Here is a 17,654-nt window from a genome sequence, read left to right on the forward strand (position 1 = left end):
CAGACAGCACAACTTTTAAGCCACCTTCACACAAAATAGCTGTCATGTTCAACATCTCTGTGGACAGGCTGCCCAGCATTCATGAGCACTGACACATATAACTCTAGTAGGGGTTGCACATCAGGTGGCAAAGCCCTCAAGACCTGTCAGATGAACCCCACCAGGTATACAAACCAAGGAAAAAAATTAAGAATTAATCACATAGGTGAGGAATCTGGACTTCCTGTGTCAGATAACAGCCGCAGGTTCTTGATGTCAAGATCTGGGTTCAAGTGCCCCCTCTCTCCCAAAACACACAACTCACACATTTTCAAATTTTGGTTTAATTTTTTTTTTTAAATAAAAGACAGTTTCCAGATACCTAATCATTACTGTGCTGTTTGTGCAGGACAAACGAACTTTAAATACTAAAATGCACAAGGCAAGTTGAAACAAGCTGTTTGTTTCAAACTGCTCAGCGGTGCAGGCTCAAGCACTTATTTGCAATGGCTTTACTCTGTACAATCGGTTCTATGTAGCAATGACTGTATATAAAGAATATAGTACACACTATTGTTTTCATTGTCAATTTACAAGAGAAAAAAATAAATATTTTCCATTCTTATTATACATTAACACTTCGGTAGAAAGTTACAGCTGTTGTGTTGGCATGACCTGCAACTTCAGGAGGAAAAAGGACATGCATACCTATCTATTAAGAACTCTAAACTATGACTTTGTAATAAATTACAGAGGATAGATACCAGCCAACAGAATATCGATTATCTGAATTCAGTACATTTGTGATTCTTGCTCCAAGGAAAAAACAAAACAAACAAACAAAAAAAAACCCTTGCAAAATACAAAAGCTAGTGGTTTGTATTATGGAAATAAGACAAACCATGTATGGTACAGCCTTTTCTTCAAAAATAGGCTTGTGGTTTTAGGCAAAGAAGATTAAGTAGTTGAGTTAGTCCTTGCACCCTTCACACATAACTAGCACCGTAAAGATGCAAGGACCTCAGCAAACACCTAGAGTTCATGCTTAGTAACTAAAGCATGCATTTTGTAGAGGTTGTGCATGTTACGTATTCTGTTTATTAAGGTTACTGTGCAAAAAAGATTCTCAACCACTGAAGTTGTTTCTGTAATTCTGTTAATTATTTGCAACATTTCTAAAGTTTAGCAGGCCTGTGCGAGATTAATGAAAGAAAAAAGTCATACTTGTGGTTCACCCTTGACTGCTATACACAGACACTGTACCAATGAATTGGCAAATCAGGAAATAATGGCAGCAGCCTAAGTGTCCGATGAAGTGGGGAAAAAATGAGTTAATATGCATTGCAGATTACTTAAAAATATATAGATATTTTAAAATGGCACAAAGCTTTGTACAGGTGGATGTATCAGTGCAAATACATATATATATATATATATATATATATATATATGAGGTACCAATTTATTCAGGCCAGACCTAATTATATGTATCTTACAATCACTTTCTTAATTTCCTGTTGCCAGACAGAGGCTGACAAGCTGTAGCACTGAAGTAAAATCAAAGTCAAAACAATTTTTCAGCATATCATTGTAATTTCCCTACAATTTAGTTTCTGAGCTTCTACTCCTCAAGACTGCTAAATTATTATTTTTTATTTTTAAACACACACTTAGTGTTAATTTTCTTTTTCAAGATTTGAGACTTGATTATAGGAAAAAGTTAAACCTGTATATGTAAACTGGAACAATAACTATAGATGGCTGAATATTTTAACGTTGTTTGAAAATTTATCGAGTCCTGTCAGAAAGAAGGAACACAGTTATTGCTATTTGGGGACTTAAAAACAAAACAAACCAACCTGAAGGCATAGACAGCACTGTTCCAATGGTGAAAGTTAAATAGATACAAAACAGCATTCTGCCTAGAATCAGTCCTTTTGCATTTGAACACTCTTCAAGTTATCTACAGTTTTCTCTTCCAGGCAACTATGATGACATTTACATGGAGATATGGATTTGAAGTGGCTAACTGTGGGACACACACAGCTCTTCAACTCTGGTAATTCTTTCTTGAGACGTTCCAGCTGCTCCACCTGGAATATATTTGGTTGTTCAGGATTCGAGTCATATATCCTGAATAAACGAGAAAAGAAAAAACACTGATGAGTATAACCTGACAGCTCACAGAAATTTAGACTAGATGAAGCAACTGGGATTTTTTTTCCGTACTAGAGTAAAATTTGGTATCAGCAAGTCTATGAAAACATATGTTCAAGGTTAGTACCCTAAGTTTTGCTGCTTATCTTGCAATATAAAATAGTATTCCTTTTACACAATGGTTAATGCTTCACTGGATATACTAAAAAGCTACCCTCTGTCATTAATCTCACTTACTCTCCTGAAAAATGTGATTTTACAGGTGGCACTATGCAGTGAAGTAAGAGCAGAGTTCCAGGCTTCAAACTTAAAAGCGTAAGAAATTTCAGAGAGATTATTTGAACAGACTGTGATATACTACTTGTACATAATACTGATTGGAGTTTATACTTACTGTTTCAAGAAGTATTTCAGCAACCCCCCCCAATTCAGAACTTTTTTTTTTTTTTTAAGATTACCATTACAGTATTAGGTGAAGAGTGAAAAACAGAAAACCTGATCTTTATTTATGCCTAATGCAAACTTAACAATCTATATTATTTTAAATAGCATATCCTCTTTTCACTTTCTTGTTTTCACATATGTAAACAAAGTTGCAGGATTTGAATTGTCAACATTGTACCAGATTATTCTCCAAATCCAAAAGACATTTTGAGTTTGACAGTGTAGGCACTGAACACAACTCAAACACTCAAATAGTATTTTGGTGTAATGCATTATAAAAGTAAACCCATTCATGTTCCTGTAAACTAAACTTGGTACAACACTTACTATAACAAGGATATATTCTCATCTCCCAACTTTGATTTCTAACATCACTATGTTATTTATATCCAAAATTTAAATCCTGGTATCCAGTTCCCCTCACTTGTAGCTATTGCGCATATAAAGTTTCAGGTATTGCAGGTCTCCAGGTTCATCTCCCTCAAATGAAGACTTCTGGAAGGAATTACTGTAGCTTCTGCCTTAGTCTCTTATGAATATTCATACTTCCGTTTATGATTCCTTTAAGAACGTTATTTGTTTTTATTCCATCATCCTTTCTCCTTCGTATCATAATTCTAAGTTATGTCCAAAAGGAACACAATGTCATAACCAAAACAACAGAGTGCTACATGATACCGTGCCAGGTGTCTTTTTACCCTGGCAAGACAATTTATGAACTGTTGGCAAGTCCAAGACATCAAAAATAATATGCAGCTCAAAGAGTGATAACAGTAAATAGGATTCAAATGAGGAAACACTTCTGCAGGAAATATAGTTATGGATAACATTGCCTACAGTAAGACCACAGATAGTTTCTGAAAAGAAGTTCCTGTAAGTGAGGACAAATGCTTTCCAGTTTTATAAAATATGAACAGAAGGCACAGTAGTTAAGTTACTTGCACAGCACCTCTAATCCAATACAGGCCTAAAATATGACCCAAAATCGCCTAATAGAAGCTATCTGCAAAATAAAAGCCCAACTTTCCTTCCTTCCTTCCTCCCTCCCAGGATGCAGGTACGACCTGTGCTTCCTTCAGTTAAGTTAGCTTACACATCACAAATTTCTCTATGCATTCAAGACAAAGCACTGAAATTAGAAGATAGTCTTCTGTACAGCAATACACCTCAGGAACTGCCAATCTTAAACTCTCATCACTAGAAGTGCAAAGGTATGTTTCTGAGCTCCTTGTTCCTAAAACACGGCTAAGCATGTTTCTAAGCAGCTTCTGGCAGGTATTTTATTAGTTCTTTACTAGGGCAAGCATGAATTCTGTAACTCTTCCTTCACATTCAGTTCTTTTCAATTGAGATTTTTGACAAGTCCAGCCCTCCAAGTGCCTTTCAGACTGTCCACTGGAACCAGTCCGCTCCAATGCATATACAGTGATTCCTCTAAACCAAACGCAGAGAAGACAAGTTGAGGCACAGCTATCATTGTACCTCAGAATTTCTTGTCCCCCCTTTTCGTTTGGGTCCATAAAAGTACACCAGCAGTTGGCAAAACGAGATCATAGCTCCAGGACTTCTGGTATGAATTATTTCCAACATCACATATCAGAATAAGGAATAAACTCTCATCTCCCTATCCTTTATTCTTCAACAGGACAATTTTTTTATAAGTAACTATACACCAAAGTTCCTCCATTTGATGTCCTATTAATAAGCAAGCCTTGCAGAAGACTGGGAAGTCCTTTTGTAGTAATTTAAATTAGCACTTTCTACAAAAAGCTTTGCAGGACATTCCACGGTTATGCAGTGGGCATAGAACTGATGTGCTTTGTGCCTATGAAGTGGTTTTGCGACCTCTGAAAACACATACATCCAGCAAGTCTCAGTCAGCAGCACCAAAATACTTTATGAAGCTTTTAATTGAAACTTTTCATTTTTCTTTACATGTCAACGTAAACTTGAGTTTAATTTGCAATTCACAAAACAGGAAAAGACACAATGTTACACACTGCCATTGTGTAACATCTTAATTCAGTCATTGAGTAGATCAAATTATAAATCAACTAATACCAGTTAGCTTCCTACATATATCCATGCTGTTATTTCTCTAAGTAACATTCAGTTTCAGGCAAATAAAATGATGCCGATTTAGACAGTCGTCCAGTTTTGAAAAGTGTTTTGAATGCTTTTGGCCTTTATTACCAGCTAAATCTGTGTTAGTTTTGGAAAGTCACTAATAAAGCATAGAGCTTTTTTTCCTGGAGTCTGCAAATGCAACATGCAGCTGTAAGGAACGGCAGTGTTTACAGAGGAGACAAACATGCTTAAGATTCTCACGGAAAAGCTTTCAGCAAAAATGTTTAAGGATTACCAATGTAATATTTTCATGCAGCTGTGCGTATTATTCAACAAACAGAACTCAGACCATGTCAAGTGAATTAAAAAAAACAGAAAATGCAAGTATAATTTAGCACCCACCCCCTCTCCACGTTGGTATTTAATATATAGCCAACTGCTGTAAAAACCTAAGACTGCATTGTTCTTACTGAGTTAAGTATATTCAAACACAGAAGTATTTCCTGGACTGTTTACGAACCTTATCCAGGAGAAAAATACCAGACAAATCACCTCTCAAATCCTACTTTAAAATTAATAATTTTTGCCAATACAGAGAACTTCAGTACAATAGGTTAAAGTTTCTTCTCTAAATAAAATCTAAACATCAAACTAATATAGCATTTTAAGCATGAGATTTAGTTTTCTGTGTGAACAGGAGATACCCAGTCATACATTTAAAGTACCTTTCTGGATTAGGGCCCAAAGAAAAGCCTGGAGGCAGACGCAGCAACACCTTTCCTGCGCAAACTACACAAGTAGTTTGGATATTTTAGATACCAAAATGAAAGCTAGTTGAACACTGGAAAAAAACAGAATATTGTTCCGGTGGCTGCACTAGATGATCCATTTGGCTTGATGATTTTGTGTATGTCTAACAATCTGCAGCCCAAGTGGAGAAAGGACTGGGGGAGGCAGGGGGGAGATTCTTTCCCCTGCCCCAGCGAGATCGTGCTTTTAATAGCGTTGGCGTTTATAAGCTTCCCAGATTTAGTCTTGCACTTTTTCTCCATGCAAAACAAAGTCAGACCCCTACCTGTATATTTTTTTGCCCAACACTGGTATCAGCAACTTTTGGTATTCAGGACACAGTTTTTCTGCCATCTTCGCAAGCAGCTACAATGTTTTGCTCAATTCTACACAGACGATTAAAGTTTGGAAAAAGTAGCTTATAGAAATCATCTCTACCCAGACAGTTCATAATCTTTGAAATAATTACCGCATGCAGTAAAAATAACTCAGGGCCATATCCAAGCAACCTAAAATTCACTAAAATTCCTGTATTAACTTCCTAGCTTATTCAGACAAATAACACTTAAGATGGTTTAAGTAAAGGTCTAGTAAACAGCAACTCAAAACACCAGGCACGGCAATTTTTGATAAATATCTGGACTTCGCCTTAAGTCCGGAGAACCAAAATTCTGCAGAAGCCATGGAAGAAGCACATCTTGATTCAGCCCTGGAAATACACTGGAATTTGAAGATGCAACCACAGCATAAACTGGCTTTACACTAGTAAACAGATTACTGCAGTCCCTGCTTATTCCAGACCTTGAACCAGGCATGTACATCTCTCTCTTTACTGGATTTCTGTTACACTGTAGTTTTGAATTTATCTATTTCTAAACTTCAAACAGCACAGAATACGCATGCTTACACCATACCTATTTAAACTTTTGACAATTTAAACTCTTGATATTAACTTCATACTCTCAAGTGATTTGAAAGACTGTCCCTTTACCCAGCAGTTCTAACTGTGAATGGAAACACTTGGTGCCAGGTTTTACATTTAGACTTGTCATCCAGGACCTGCAGGTACCACCCGCATTTCAAAGTGTCCAGCTTGAGATACCTGATGGAATTTTCAGATAATGTCATGTTGCTTCAGAGAAACCTATATTAAGATTAAATTTAATTCTATTCAGATAATTAGTAAGTTTTGAAAAAATATTAAGAATTGTAAAGGAACATTCCAATATTTGTTTTGTCCTACAGAAAAAAAGAGGTCAGTAACATTTAGAAATTGGAGTTAACGAGCCTGCAACAATTATACTGAAATGAGATAACTGTTTACTACTCAATTGCAGTTTGTAACTTGATAAAGAAAGAAAAAATGCACCACTGAACTGCTGTTTTTTAAAAAGCTTTGGAATTAATATTAATTTTGGGGTTCTTCTTAATGAAGCGGAAAGATGTCAACAAGAGGGAAGAGATACAGGGGGCAGGCAGTGAGAAGAGAGGTGAATACTCTTATGAATCTAGATGGTCTAAATAGCACAGAAAGGTTGAGAATTTTTTGTTCAGTTAACTCCACAAAGGAATTCAGCCCATAAGCAATTCCAATGAACTGGTTAGTCATCAAGAGGTGAGGCTAAAGGTGTTCTGCTATTGTACTGCAACTTGAAACACACTGAGCAGTACAAAAGGGAACATAAGATGACACGTAACAGACTTGCAGCCTTGACCTAAATGCAATATTATTTAAGTGGCGTTGAGCAATTAAGTGTCTAAAGTAATAAAAGTAACATGAAGTCACATATAAGGCCATCACCTGTCTTACTATTTTACCATAGTAGTTTGTATCTATTACATCAGGAGTAATTAATAACTCTAGAAGACTGGATCAGCAGACATCAGTGAACAGGTATTTCATAAGAACACTTCAGGCAGTAGTACTTGATTAAAACAGCACACCTTTCTATAGACCAATAATTAATCACTTCAAGTTATGCATACCATAGGACCATATTTCACCACAGTGTACATAGACTGTACACTAAAGAGCCAGAGAAGCATTCCGTCTGCACACTGGCCCAGAGAGATTTTTTGATCTACCAAAGGAGCTCCACTCCCGAGTTGCAGGGGAGGTACTACACGTACCACTGCTTTAGCAGGAAAGAGGACTTATGTTTCAATTACTTCAGTCTGAAACTGATCCACAACGTAAAAATCTTTTTATTTCTTTTTACCACCAATGAAAAGACAGAGACATTCTATATGGTACAGGAAGGGAGACCCCCAGCAAACTAGAGAAGCGCTGGACCCAGCGCTCTGGCAGGACTCTCAATAGTTAGGAATAGATTGAAGGGAGTTAGCTAATTTTTTTTTTTTAAACTGGGAGCCCAGAACTTTAAGAGTAAACATATTTGATTTCTTGCCTCTAAATATGTCAACTTGAGACTTTACAAAACAAAGCCCTTGACAATTACTTGATCTACTTGATCCTTCTCTGCTTTTTTTTTTTTTAAGTAAAACAATATGCAAAGCAACGCTCTTGCTAAAGCAACGCTCTTGCTAAAGCAAAAGGTTTGAAAGTTGTCTATAATTTGACACTTCAGTTACACTTAATCCTTTCCCAACTACATTCTTTGTAATCTATCAGAAATTCTAATTTAATACAGCTTTCCAAATTAATCATCATCAGGTAATAATGAATTTCACATCTTTTATGATAAGAGCTAAAACTTTTGAGTTTTGTAAGGAATTAATGTTTGTCCAAAGATTGACCACAGTATTCCGATGTCCACCTGTGTAGGTATAATAACTACTTTCTGAAGTGACTAATTTGGCAGTTTGCCCTGTGAGTCACTCCAAGCTAATTTTAATAGGAAAAATGATGAATTCACAGCTTTGAAACACAACAGAATGTTAGCAAAAAAATAAGTTACAATCATTCATTCCAAGTTGTGTTAACCGTTTTCATAACTAAATGTAGAAAGCTAAGATTTCAGCCAAACACGTAAATAATACTGTCCTTCTGTCGTGTACAAGTTATCATCAGGAATGTTAAAGACATGTTAAATGTGTATGCCATGCACTAAATCAAATTACATTTACGTTAGCCTCAGGAGAAACAAAAGTTATTTTGCTTTATATATACAACCAAAAGAGTAGGAATTAGTGTTGGTCTTGTTCTTGATCTGGGTTTATGAACTCCTTGTACTTTTAGTACAAAAGGAAGATATTCTGCACCCAGTCAATCAAAAAGCAATGTGAAATTTCACAAGAATCAGGATACAGTAGTTTCTCAGCTTTATTATTTTTAAACCAAAATGAAGTACCTGTCATATATGAGCCCATGAACACCATATTCTCTCAACTTCTTCCTGTTATCTGGGTCATTTGCATCATCGCCCCATGAAAAAATAACCAGGCCTTTAGATTTGGCCCTTTTAATAAACGATGGATTCCTCAGCAGATCTTCAGAGTGCACATTAATTCCCTGAAATATAAAGACTTCAATTAAAATCCATGTTTCTGAAACACACTCACATCAGCTTTGTTTAATCTTTTGACACACAGCTCCTTACGATTTCATCTGTAATAATAAAAATAACTGAATACAATTAGAGAGTTTACCGATAGCACTATTTTTTTAAACAATGTATTAAACAGACATTTGAAACAAAGGACGTTATTTTGGCAGTTTGATATTAGCGTATTTCTTTTATGAGGTTAATTGTGATTTTAAGCATTAGTGTCAAAAACAATAGATTTACAACAAGGAGTCATAATTTAGTTTCATTTTACTGCAGAGTAAATACCAGAACGTGTCAGCTTACCAGCAAGTTTTCAAACTGTGCAAAAGTAATGGCTATTGGAGTTGTACGAGATCTAAGATCCATAAGTTCTGGATAGAGTTTAGATTCTCCTTGGGTGAGAAATAACACAGGATACTTGTTTTGCTTATGCCGAACCCTGTTAGGAAAAAAAAAGTTTGCAATTAGCAAATGTGTTAAAAAGCAGGAGAATTCAATCTTACTATTTGAGGAGAATTACGCTCTCCACTGCATGTTCTTCTAGATCCTGGCTGGTGCAATGAGATAGCACCACGTTTTAGTATCAAACTATTTGACAAACTGCTCCAAACTCTTTCTTTTGCCACTATTATAGATTAACATACAGTTTAAGGAGAGCCAGACTTCAAGTTGAACGCAGACCCACATCCTCAAAATGTTTATATAAAATCCTCAAAGACTGTTCAATTCTGTAATTTTCTTCTTAATGCATGTTAAAGTAAAATGAAGATTCATGATAAGAATTTATAAACATGGTCAATATCCAACACCTAACCTTACTAATGTATTTTTCAAGTTGGATGCCAGTACAGCGGTATGAAATAACAACAGATGGAAGCAAAGTTTTCAGATTAGCGTGTTACACTCTTACTCACTTGCTTCTTAACCCATTTCTCTGTACCCTGATTTGGTTTTGTTCTGCCCATTTATCCTTAATGCCATTTCATCAGTGCACTCTCCCATCAAATGAGATTTCCATAAAGCCTTTCATTGACAGTGCTAAATCACTTCTTGTTCCAAAGTACTAAAGCATATTGTTAGTTCTTATGTACCCCAAATGTTTGTTCCCCGGTTCAACTCCTATGCTTCTTCTGTGCCCCAATACCTTCGATATGACATTCCACAAGAGGAAAGCAAATTGCTTGAACAAAAAAAACCCACCAAAACCCCAAAAAACCAAACACAGGTAATCCAAAGCTGTTTCATTTTCTAGCCTTTTTAAAAGCCACATATAGCAAAAAACCTTTAACAAGATGATTTTGTTTGTAAGTTAGGCTTGCATACCCCTCAAGTAGGACTGGAAGACTTCACGATACTACCAGAAGAAATCTCGACCTATTTTGATGTGCCAAGAAAGACTGAAGCATTCAGGAAGGCACTTGACAAAAATACCTACTTTGACTTTATTCTCCTATTTTATTTTTGACGCAGCTCAAATGGCAAAGTGTTCTTGTTTCAATTCCCAACTATTTTGGCACCCACAGTTTAGGTGCAATCAAAACTTGTGTTATTTGTTTCCTGTTGGGCATTCTTACGTCCAAAGTAAATTTCACCAAAATAAAAACAAAAAGAAGAAAATACATTCTTTATCTCTTCTTGACTTACATTGTACAAATATCTGCATTAAAAGAAGAAAATACAATTCTTCTTCTTCCAGCATTCATCAAAACAGTTTTTAGAATAATGTCTAGAAAGAGGTTCATATCAAAGTAAGTTGACAAGTTGCCATCCCACTGTCCATCCTAGAAAAAGAAAGGAAAGTTTCAGCCATTTAAATAAATGTTTGATAAAATGATTTTAACAAAGTCTCTTATTAAACCTGAGCAAAATAAGAATTCAGTTTACAAGTTTGAATACGGAAGTCACTCTTTCAATCTCCTGAATGCGATTTACAGCTCTACAGGACTGTCAGTCTGTGAGGTGCAGCCAAATTCTAACGCCAGTAAGAGTCACTGAAAAATTCACAATTTTCCCATTCAAGGGGAGAGTTTTTATGAAGACTTTTCTAATTTTGAAAACACAAAGGAATTCCAGGACAGATCGCTAAAAGCTATTACAGGTATTTTGTATTGCTATTTCTACATAGAAAAAGGCAACCATAAGATTTGTAGAAAAAAAAAAAACAAAACAACGCGCTATCCTTTGGCTTTGAGAACAGCAGGTACCAGACTTTCTGCAGTTGGCCCATCTCCAAGAGCATTAGCATGTCTCTCTGCATACAGACTTCCACCTACCCTTCTACTTAAGTTTCTTTCCCCCACTCCAGCCTTCCAGTCCTAGCCATGACAACCATTTCCTTCTAGACCGAGCACTAAGCAATCCAGCTGAGTCCACAGTACTATGGACGAGGAGGAAACAGTTGCTTGTATTACCGCACCACATTGTAGCTGTGCCTGCACCAGGCCAGGAGAGTTTGAATTTCTTGTTGCTTTTCCCACGTACAGCATGCCTGACCTGGTGTGATCCACTGACTTTAGAGTCTTCTACTAAAAGCAGTCTGAGCTGCATTATGAACTCAATGCTATAAATACGTCCTATTGTTTGAAGAGTAAGTTTGTTCCTTTGCTAGAGTGGTGCTATTATACTCCTGGTTTTAAAGACAGTGGGATATTAAAAAAACCCAAAATTATGCCTTTGTATCTCATAAATCGCCACATCGAATTACAAGCTTTAGCCATGAGAATGGCAAAGTATCAAAGTAAATCTCGTCTCCATTTACTTACCCTTTGTTGGCAGATCCATTTTATCTCTATGTTGAACCCAACATCTTCAGAAACAGACTCCAGGACCTGAAAAAAATTCATTATGAAGAGACCCCACAGCAAAGGAGGAAAACTACACACTATAAGGGTAATTACCAGGAGAATACATTAGAATTTAATGCCAATGGGATCTAACAGTAGAAGAAATCCCCTAAGTTTTTACATGTTCTTTAACATGTAACACAAAATACATATACACCATCTTCTACTTCAGTTTAAAGTTAGGAAATACATAAAAATTGATAAAATCTGAAGGACAATATTTTCACAAGGTACAATGCAAGTCAGTTCACCTTAATATGTGTGAGAAATGCCTCATTTGTACTCCTAAAGAAGAAAAGTTTTTTTACTTCTCCAGGAAGTTTTTTTTGAAAGTAAAAAAGTAACACATAGTCTTAAGTATGAAATCCATGAGCTTGCCATTATGATGATGAGAACAAAAGTATGTGAAATTCTTGTAAAGAATTATTTATAAGGTGACTTCAAACCAAAAGGTGAAGCTAACAGCTAATGAAATTAAGGAAATGTTGGCAGATGATTCTTTAACCCTATAAAGATGTCAGATACCAAAGAAAGTTAACATACTCTCTCTTATAGGAAGAAAATTAAATTTGGGGAATCAGGTAGAGGAATTGAACCTGAGTAGTTTTGTCTATTACACAAAGTTATCTATTTTCTGTAGTTATGCAGTAATCTGATTAAACAGTTAAAAAAAAAATACAGTGGGGCATATCACCTGTAACTGATGGGTATTTCGTACATGCTCTAACAGGAGCCTATAAATAACTGGATATTAATCTTCTCCATAATCCACACAAAAAGCAGTATTATTGTATAAAACAAGTCCCTAAAAGGCATCTTAATGACCAGTTCAGACATCAGGAAAAACAGTAGGGAGAAAAAAAAAATAGTAGCTCTAGAAAAAAAAACCATTGTAAATGGTAGCAAACTGTGTTTGGTCAACAATTGTCAGTTGTTTCTGTGAAAAGTAAGCCAACACAAAGCCCAGAGTTGGCAAATAGTCATAAATGGGAACATAGTAGAAATTCACTTAACATTTCTCTGTGTCTGGCTCTGCTAGATGGCCAAGAGTACATGATGAATTGCCAAAGGCCAGTTTTTTTCCAAAATTAGAAAATAACTGTCAATGCATTAAAATGCAATGCCCTGATGTTAACCAACTGATGTAAACTGAGTGTATCCTGAGCTATACAACTTGGGTTTGTGAATTAGGAAGCTTGAAAGATAGGCAAATTATTATTTTTAAGCACTGAAAAGGCTCCAGTGGCCAGCAATAAAGTCTATGTTCTCAGTTCCAGCATCGATAATGGAGGCCTAAAACCAAAAATGAACAACCCTTGCTACGTGTGCAAAACAAAGAAAAACATATCTTTTCACGTTCCAGAATCATCATTCTCTATTGCTCTATATTCACTGCTTACCCTCTGCAGAGAGGGAAATGGCTGCGTCTCAAAAGCAGAATTTTCTTCTTCTTTAAAAGATGCTGAAAAGGAGTACAAAATATCAAATCACAACAAATAGCAGCACTGCTAATACCAGCAAAAACAAGACTGGCTCAAAATCATAAGGGCTTTAAGAGTAAAGAATGGAATCGGGTCTATCTTTTGATTACTTAACACCTTCCCTCTATCGCTGAAATACTCCAACAATGGTGGTGGCAATTCCTGTTTTGCCACTGGGAAAATTTTTTGACCCCTAATAAAAGCCTCGACAGAATATTTATTAGAAACAGCTTCTCCCTTCCCTCACCCTTTCAGTCACTGCATCATGTCCAGTAGAAGCAGCCTTGCCTGTCAAGGCTTATTACTGATTTTATCTTTTCCCAGACAGGTAGAATGTGCGAGATACTTTGGCAGTTTGCTGTCCATATAAAGGGGGATGAATTAAGGCCAAAAATTTACAGCAGCGATAAGACACCCTACAGCAGTTACCAAAGTTCTCGTTAGCAGTTCTGAAGAGCTGCCAAAAAGGTACAGTTAGAGAAGCATAGGACGGAAACATAAGTGGCAATTTTGTTATTCATAAATAAATATATTTATCTATGCATTCTTCTTCTCCCGTACTGTCCCCTCTCCCCAAGGGAGTAACTTCTGTCCAAGTATTTACTTCCCAGCAAAGAACTCTATAGCATGCACAAAATTAAAGTAACTACATAAGCATTTAGAAATATTCAGGAAGAAGCCAAATGTGATTAGAACAAGCGACTGCAACCACGGAATACATATCATTACATGGTAATAAATAAATGTCAGTGTCAAGACTCTTGCAGACTAGTACATACCATTGTGATCTTTTACTTTCAGGGCAGTCACGTGAGCCAGCTAAAACGCATAAGAAGAGTAAAATTAACAAATACTCCACCCACAGAAATCTTACTACACGTAAAACGTAACTAATTTTCCTTCTAAATTGTTTTTAAGTTTAAAGGTCTGTTATAGACACAGTTTTAGTAATTTGTAAAAGAATAAAGGAAATCCGAGCACACACCACAATTTTCTTTCAAACTTTAAAACAGAGGTTCCAAGGAAAGCTCAAAAACATTCTTACTGAAAATTCAGAAAACACGTTCAAGGGTAGAAACACACATAATATAATTTAACATTAAGATGTGAATAAGTCCGAACATTAAACCCTCTCCTGTTGGATGCCAGAGTCTGTGTTTCCAATCAAGTGCAGACAGAGGCAGCAGTTTTTATAATGTAGTCAAGTACTGAGATAAAATCAGGCCAGGCATAGGCCCTCGCTCCATTCAAATTCTCCACAAAAAGGAGAAGACCAAGTAATTTTTAATTAAAAAGAAACATATAGTTCTTGGACCAGCCAGGTGCTTCCGTGACAGCTATCTCAGCTGGGTCTTCAGTGGCCCAGTCTCATCCCCTGACCCCGCCTTGACGTAGGCAGGGGGGGTTCTGTTCAGAAGATACAGCGATACTTAATTAAATAAAACCAATCAATTAGTTCTAGCCTGTTTGTCCAAGCCATACCATTGAATCACGGACCCTTCCACACCTCCAAAGAGTAGTTCAACATAACCTGGATCTCCCTTGTTACCAGGGAAACATTTGAAAGTTAGACAGACCGTGACAGCTATCTTTCTTCCTCAACAAAGACTCCAAAGCATTGGCTTTCAATGAACCCTACCACCACTTTCAGCCTTCCTTATTTTTAAAAAGTTATCAATGTTAGCATAATGATATAGATCTACACAAGTTGTCAGGCAATTTTTCTAGAAGATAAAAGTAATGAAATGTATTCAAATTGTAATGCTGGTGCAAAAGTACTATTCTTGGAATTAGCTACTTTTTCTACAATTTTAAAAACTTGTGCTCTCCCAAACTATCTATACTAACTCCAAAAAAAAATATAAGCTTCATACACAATTTGAAATTCTACGCATGGCACATCATACTAGCCAAAGTAACAATACCTTCAACAACTGCAGCTGATCAAACGTGAGTTCTTTGACTGCAATCTCAAACAGTTCCAAAGGCTCTGTATCCAGTTTCTTCAAAGAGAAATAATACATAATTAAGCATCACTGAAAACTACAAAAAAAAGTCTACAGGCTTTTAGTATGGTAACATTAAAGGCAACTAATTTTTTCTCTTTATTGATAAAGATATAAGTGATATCTTATTATAACACAAGCAAGATGATCAGTTTTCAGGAGACCACATATGGGATAAAACAGGTATCAAATTGAAAAAATAAGATTTTTGTCTTTCATGCAAGTCAGAGGCTTCAGTGTTCTATCTTCAGAAAAGGTTAGCACATTTATTCTGTAAAAACTTGATCAGCTAATGTATTCAAGGAAAAAAGTTTGCAAGAAATTCATTTAAAAAATAGTCCAAGGTAGTTCAGTTTATTATTATCTCAGAAACTAATAAAAAAAAAAAAGACAAGTGTCCTGCTAAAACTGAGACACACACAGCCCGACCCCAAAATAAAGATAGTGTGTGAGGAAAAAAAAAAATACATCTGTCAATGCATTTTTCAGTTCCCCTCTTCACTATAAAGAAATTTTTACTCAACAAGACAATACTGATTCAACATACATTGAATATGCATTTCCCTTATAGTCACAGTTCCATTTCCACAACTGTTCAAAGCTTCTTATAAATTGCAATATCGCAACAGGTGTGAGGGTTTGACAACACGGACTTAGTGCCAAGAAGACAGAAAACTTATCCTGCAGTCTGCTCTGCCATGCTAGCTTTCCTTTCACTGCCAGAACTGGAAAAGGAAGAAAACTACAGCAGAGCAGAGTCCAACCTCTGCGCTGCTGCTGAACGCCAAGTATGCTGGCCTCAGAGGAGAACATGCAACAGACCAGATGGAAAAGCACCTCAGCGTTTGGGTTTTTTTAAGTCAGGTCCTTATGCCTTTGGTGTTCTCATTATTAAGGAGTGTCACATCTCTCTACTCCATGAAAGCACTCAATTGTTATGCTTCATAAAACCTGGGTATTTTTAAGAGGTATTGTGATAGTCTGTTCAGAGCACCTTTTAAGGAATGCTTAACTGTATGTGTAACAGCTCTGTTCACTGCTTCTTATGTTATGGTCCTCTTGCCTCTTACAAAAACAGCAGAAAATAGTTTTTGGTTAAAAAAAGAAGGAACAACTGCAACCTCATGAGGTAAGCAAGGAAAGGTTCTTGGAAGCAAGTGTCCTGTTCCATTTTCCTGCTCCTAGAACCTCTGTCTTAACTCCTTTCCTCTGTTCCACCAAGCAATCCAAAAGCAGATCTTCAGCCTCACTTACTGTCCCACAGTAAAGAGCAGAGCAAAACGCAGAAGTAAAAAACGGTCAAAGAAAGAGTTAGAAAAACTAATGGAAGCCAAGCCACTTGTGGCTAATCAAACTTCCTAAATGAAGGGGATCCTTGTTTCTCGCACTTCTCTGCTTTCAATCTACTGGCCACTACTGGGATACCAAACAAGGTAGACTGGTTTGACCTAAAGAGCATTTAAGAGCATGTAACTGCTTAAAAGGAGTATACATTTAAGTATCAGCAGGAGTGAGAAGTCATGCTGAGAATCACACTGACTGTCCCTCCAAAGAGAGGCAACCGGTTTTAAGACTGACAGTCTAAGAGAGTCCCAGAGGCGCTACTGAACGTAGTGCAATTGTCTGCTTTTTTCTTCCAAACCATAAGTTAAAAAAAGCTAAAAAAAACCTATAATGTAGGCTTGAAGAGTCTCAAACCACGCACCTGAAATGCTGTTGCTACAACATCAAAAGGAAGAACTCAATTTCCCTGCTCTACTTTATGCACGCAGTAACGCCACATATTTATTCCCATTCCATCCTTTGATGCCCCAGAATTATTTCTATGAGAGCTTCGCGTTTTAGTTTCCCGAATGGTCACATTTAACAATAAAATACAGATATCGTCTTCTTTACCTTTTTCATGGCCATGCAACACGTGAGATCGTGGTATACAATGGGCACATGATCTTTAGAAAGATGTACATCAAATTCCACATATGCTGCTCCCTACAGAAAATTGGAAAACACACAGAACAAAACAAAAACGCATTAGCTATTTATGCACAAGAACTACAGAACTGCAGACAAGTTGCCAAGTATTCACAGGTCCTGGACATCAATGAGACGTTGAATGCAACTGGCTCTTTCCAGTTTAATCACACTCAACAATGGATTAGAAATGAAAAAAAAAATCATATGGGGAAGTATTTTAATTACTGTAACGCAGCTCTGACACATATAGCTTGGTTAATCTTGTAAACCCTCTAGTAACGCTCCAGTATTGTAAATTTGGTTTCAGAGAAAGGCTAAGATGATGCTTTTAAATATAGATGCCTTCATGGTGCCCTTCCTCCCTCCTCCCCACCAAGGGACGAGTGATTGCTACAAATTGGCAAA

At 36.5% G+C, this 17,654-nt stretch overlaps 1 protein-coding gene across 1 annotated transcript in view; it reads right to left on the reverse strand.

Moving 5' to 3' along the window:
- Positions 1 to 303: 303 nt before the first annotated feature.
- The window catches only part of GPCPD1 (glycerophosphocholine phosphodiesterase 1), a 47,968-nt gene continuing 30,617 nt past the window's right edge, over positions 304 to 17,654 (reverse strand). Inside the window, exons 13-21 of the mRNA XM_063328324.1 lie at positions 17,172 to 17,264; positions 15,195 to 15,272; positions 14,049 to 14,088; positions 13,189 to 13,250; positions 11,708 to 11,773; positions 10,590 to 10,726; positions 9,249 to 9,384; positions 8,748 to 8,908; positions 304 to 2,112 (exon numbers count right to left, since the gene is read on the reverse strand). Of these exons, the coding sequence (XP_063184394.1) occupies positions 1,908 to 2,112; positions 8,748 to 8,908; positions 9,249 to 9,384; positions 10,590 to 10,726; positions 11,708 to 11,773; positions 13,189 to 13,250; positions 14,049 to 14,088; positions 15,195 to 15,272; positions 17,172 to 17,264 (978 nt within the window). The 3' untranslated portion in view covers positions 304 to 1,907. The remainder of the gene's footprint in view (positions 2,113 to 8,747; positions 8,909 to 9,248; positions 9,385 to 10,589; positions 10,727 to 11,707; positions 11,774 to 13,188; positions 13,251 to 14,048; positions 14,089 to 15,194; positions 15,273 to 17,171; positions 17,265 to 17,654) is intronic.

The sequence above is a fragment of the Chroicocephalus ridibundus genome, chromosome 3, assembly GCF_963924245.1.
Source record: "Chroicocephalus ridibundus chromosome 3, bChrRid1.1, whole genome shotgun sequence".
In the NCBI taxonomy this organism is placed as follows: Eukaryota; Metazoa; Chordata; class Aves; order Charadriiformes; family Laridae; genus Chroicocephalus; species Chroicocephalus ridibundus.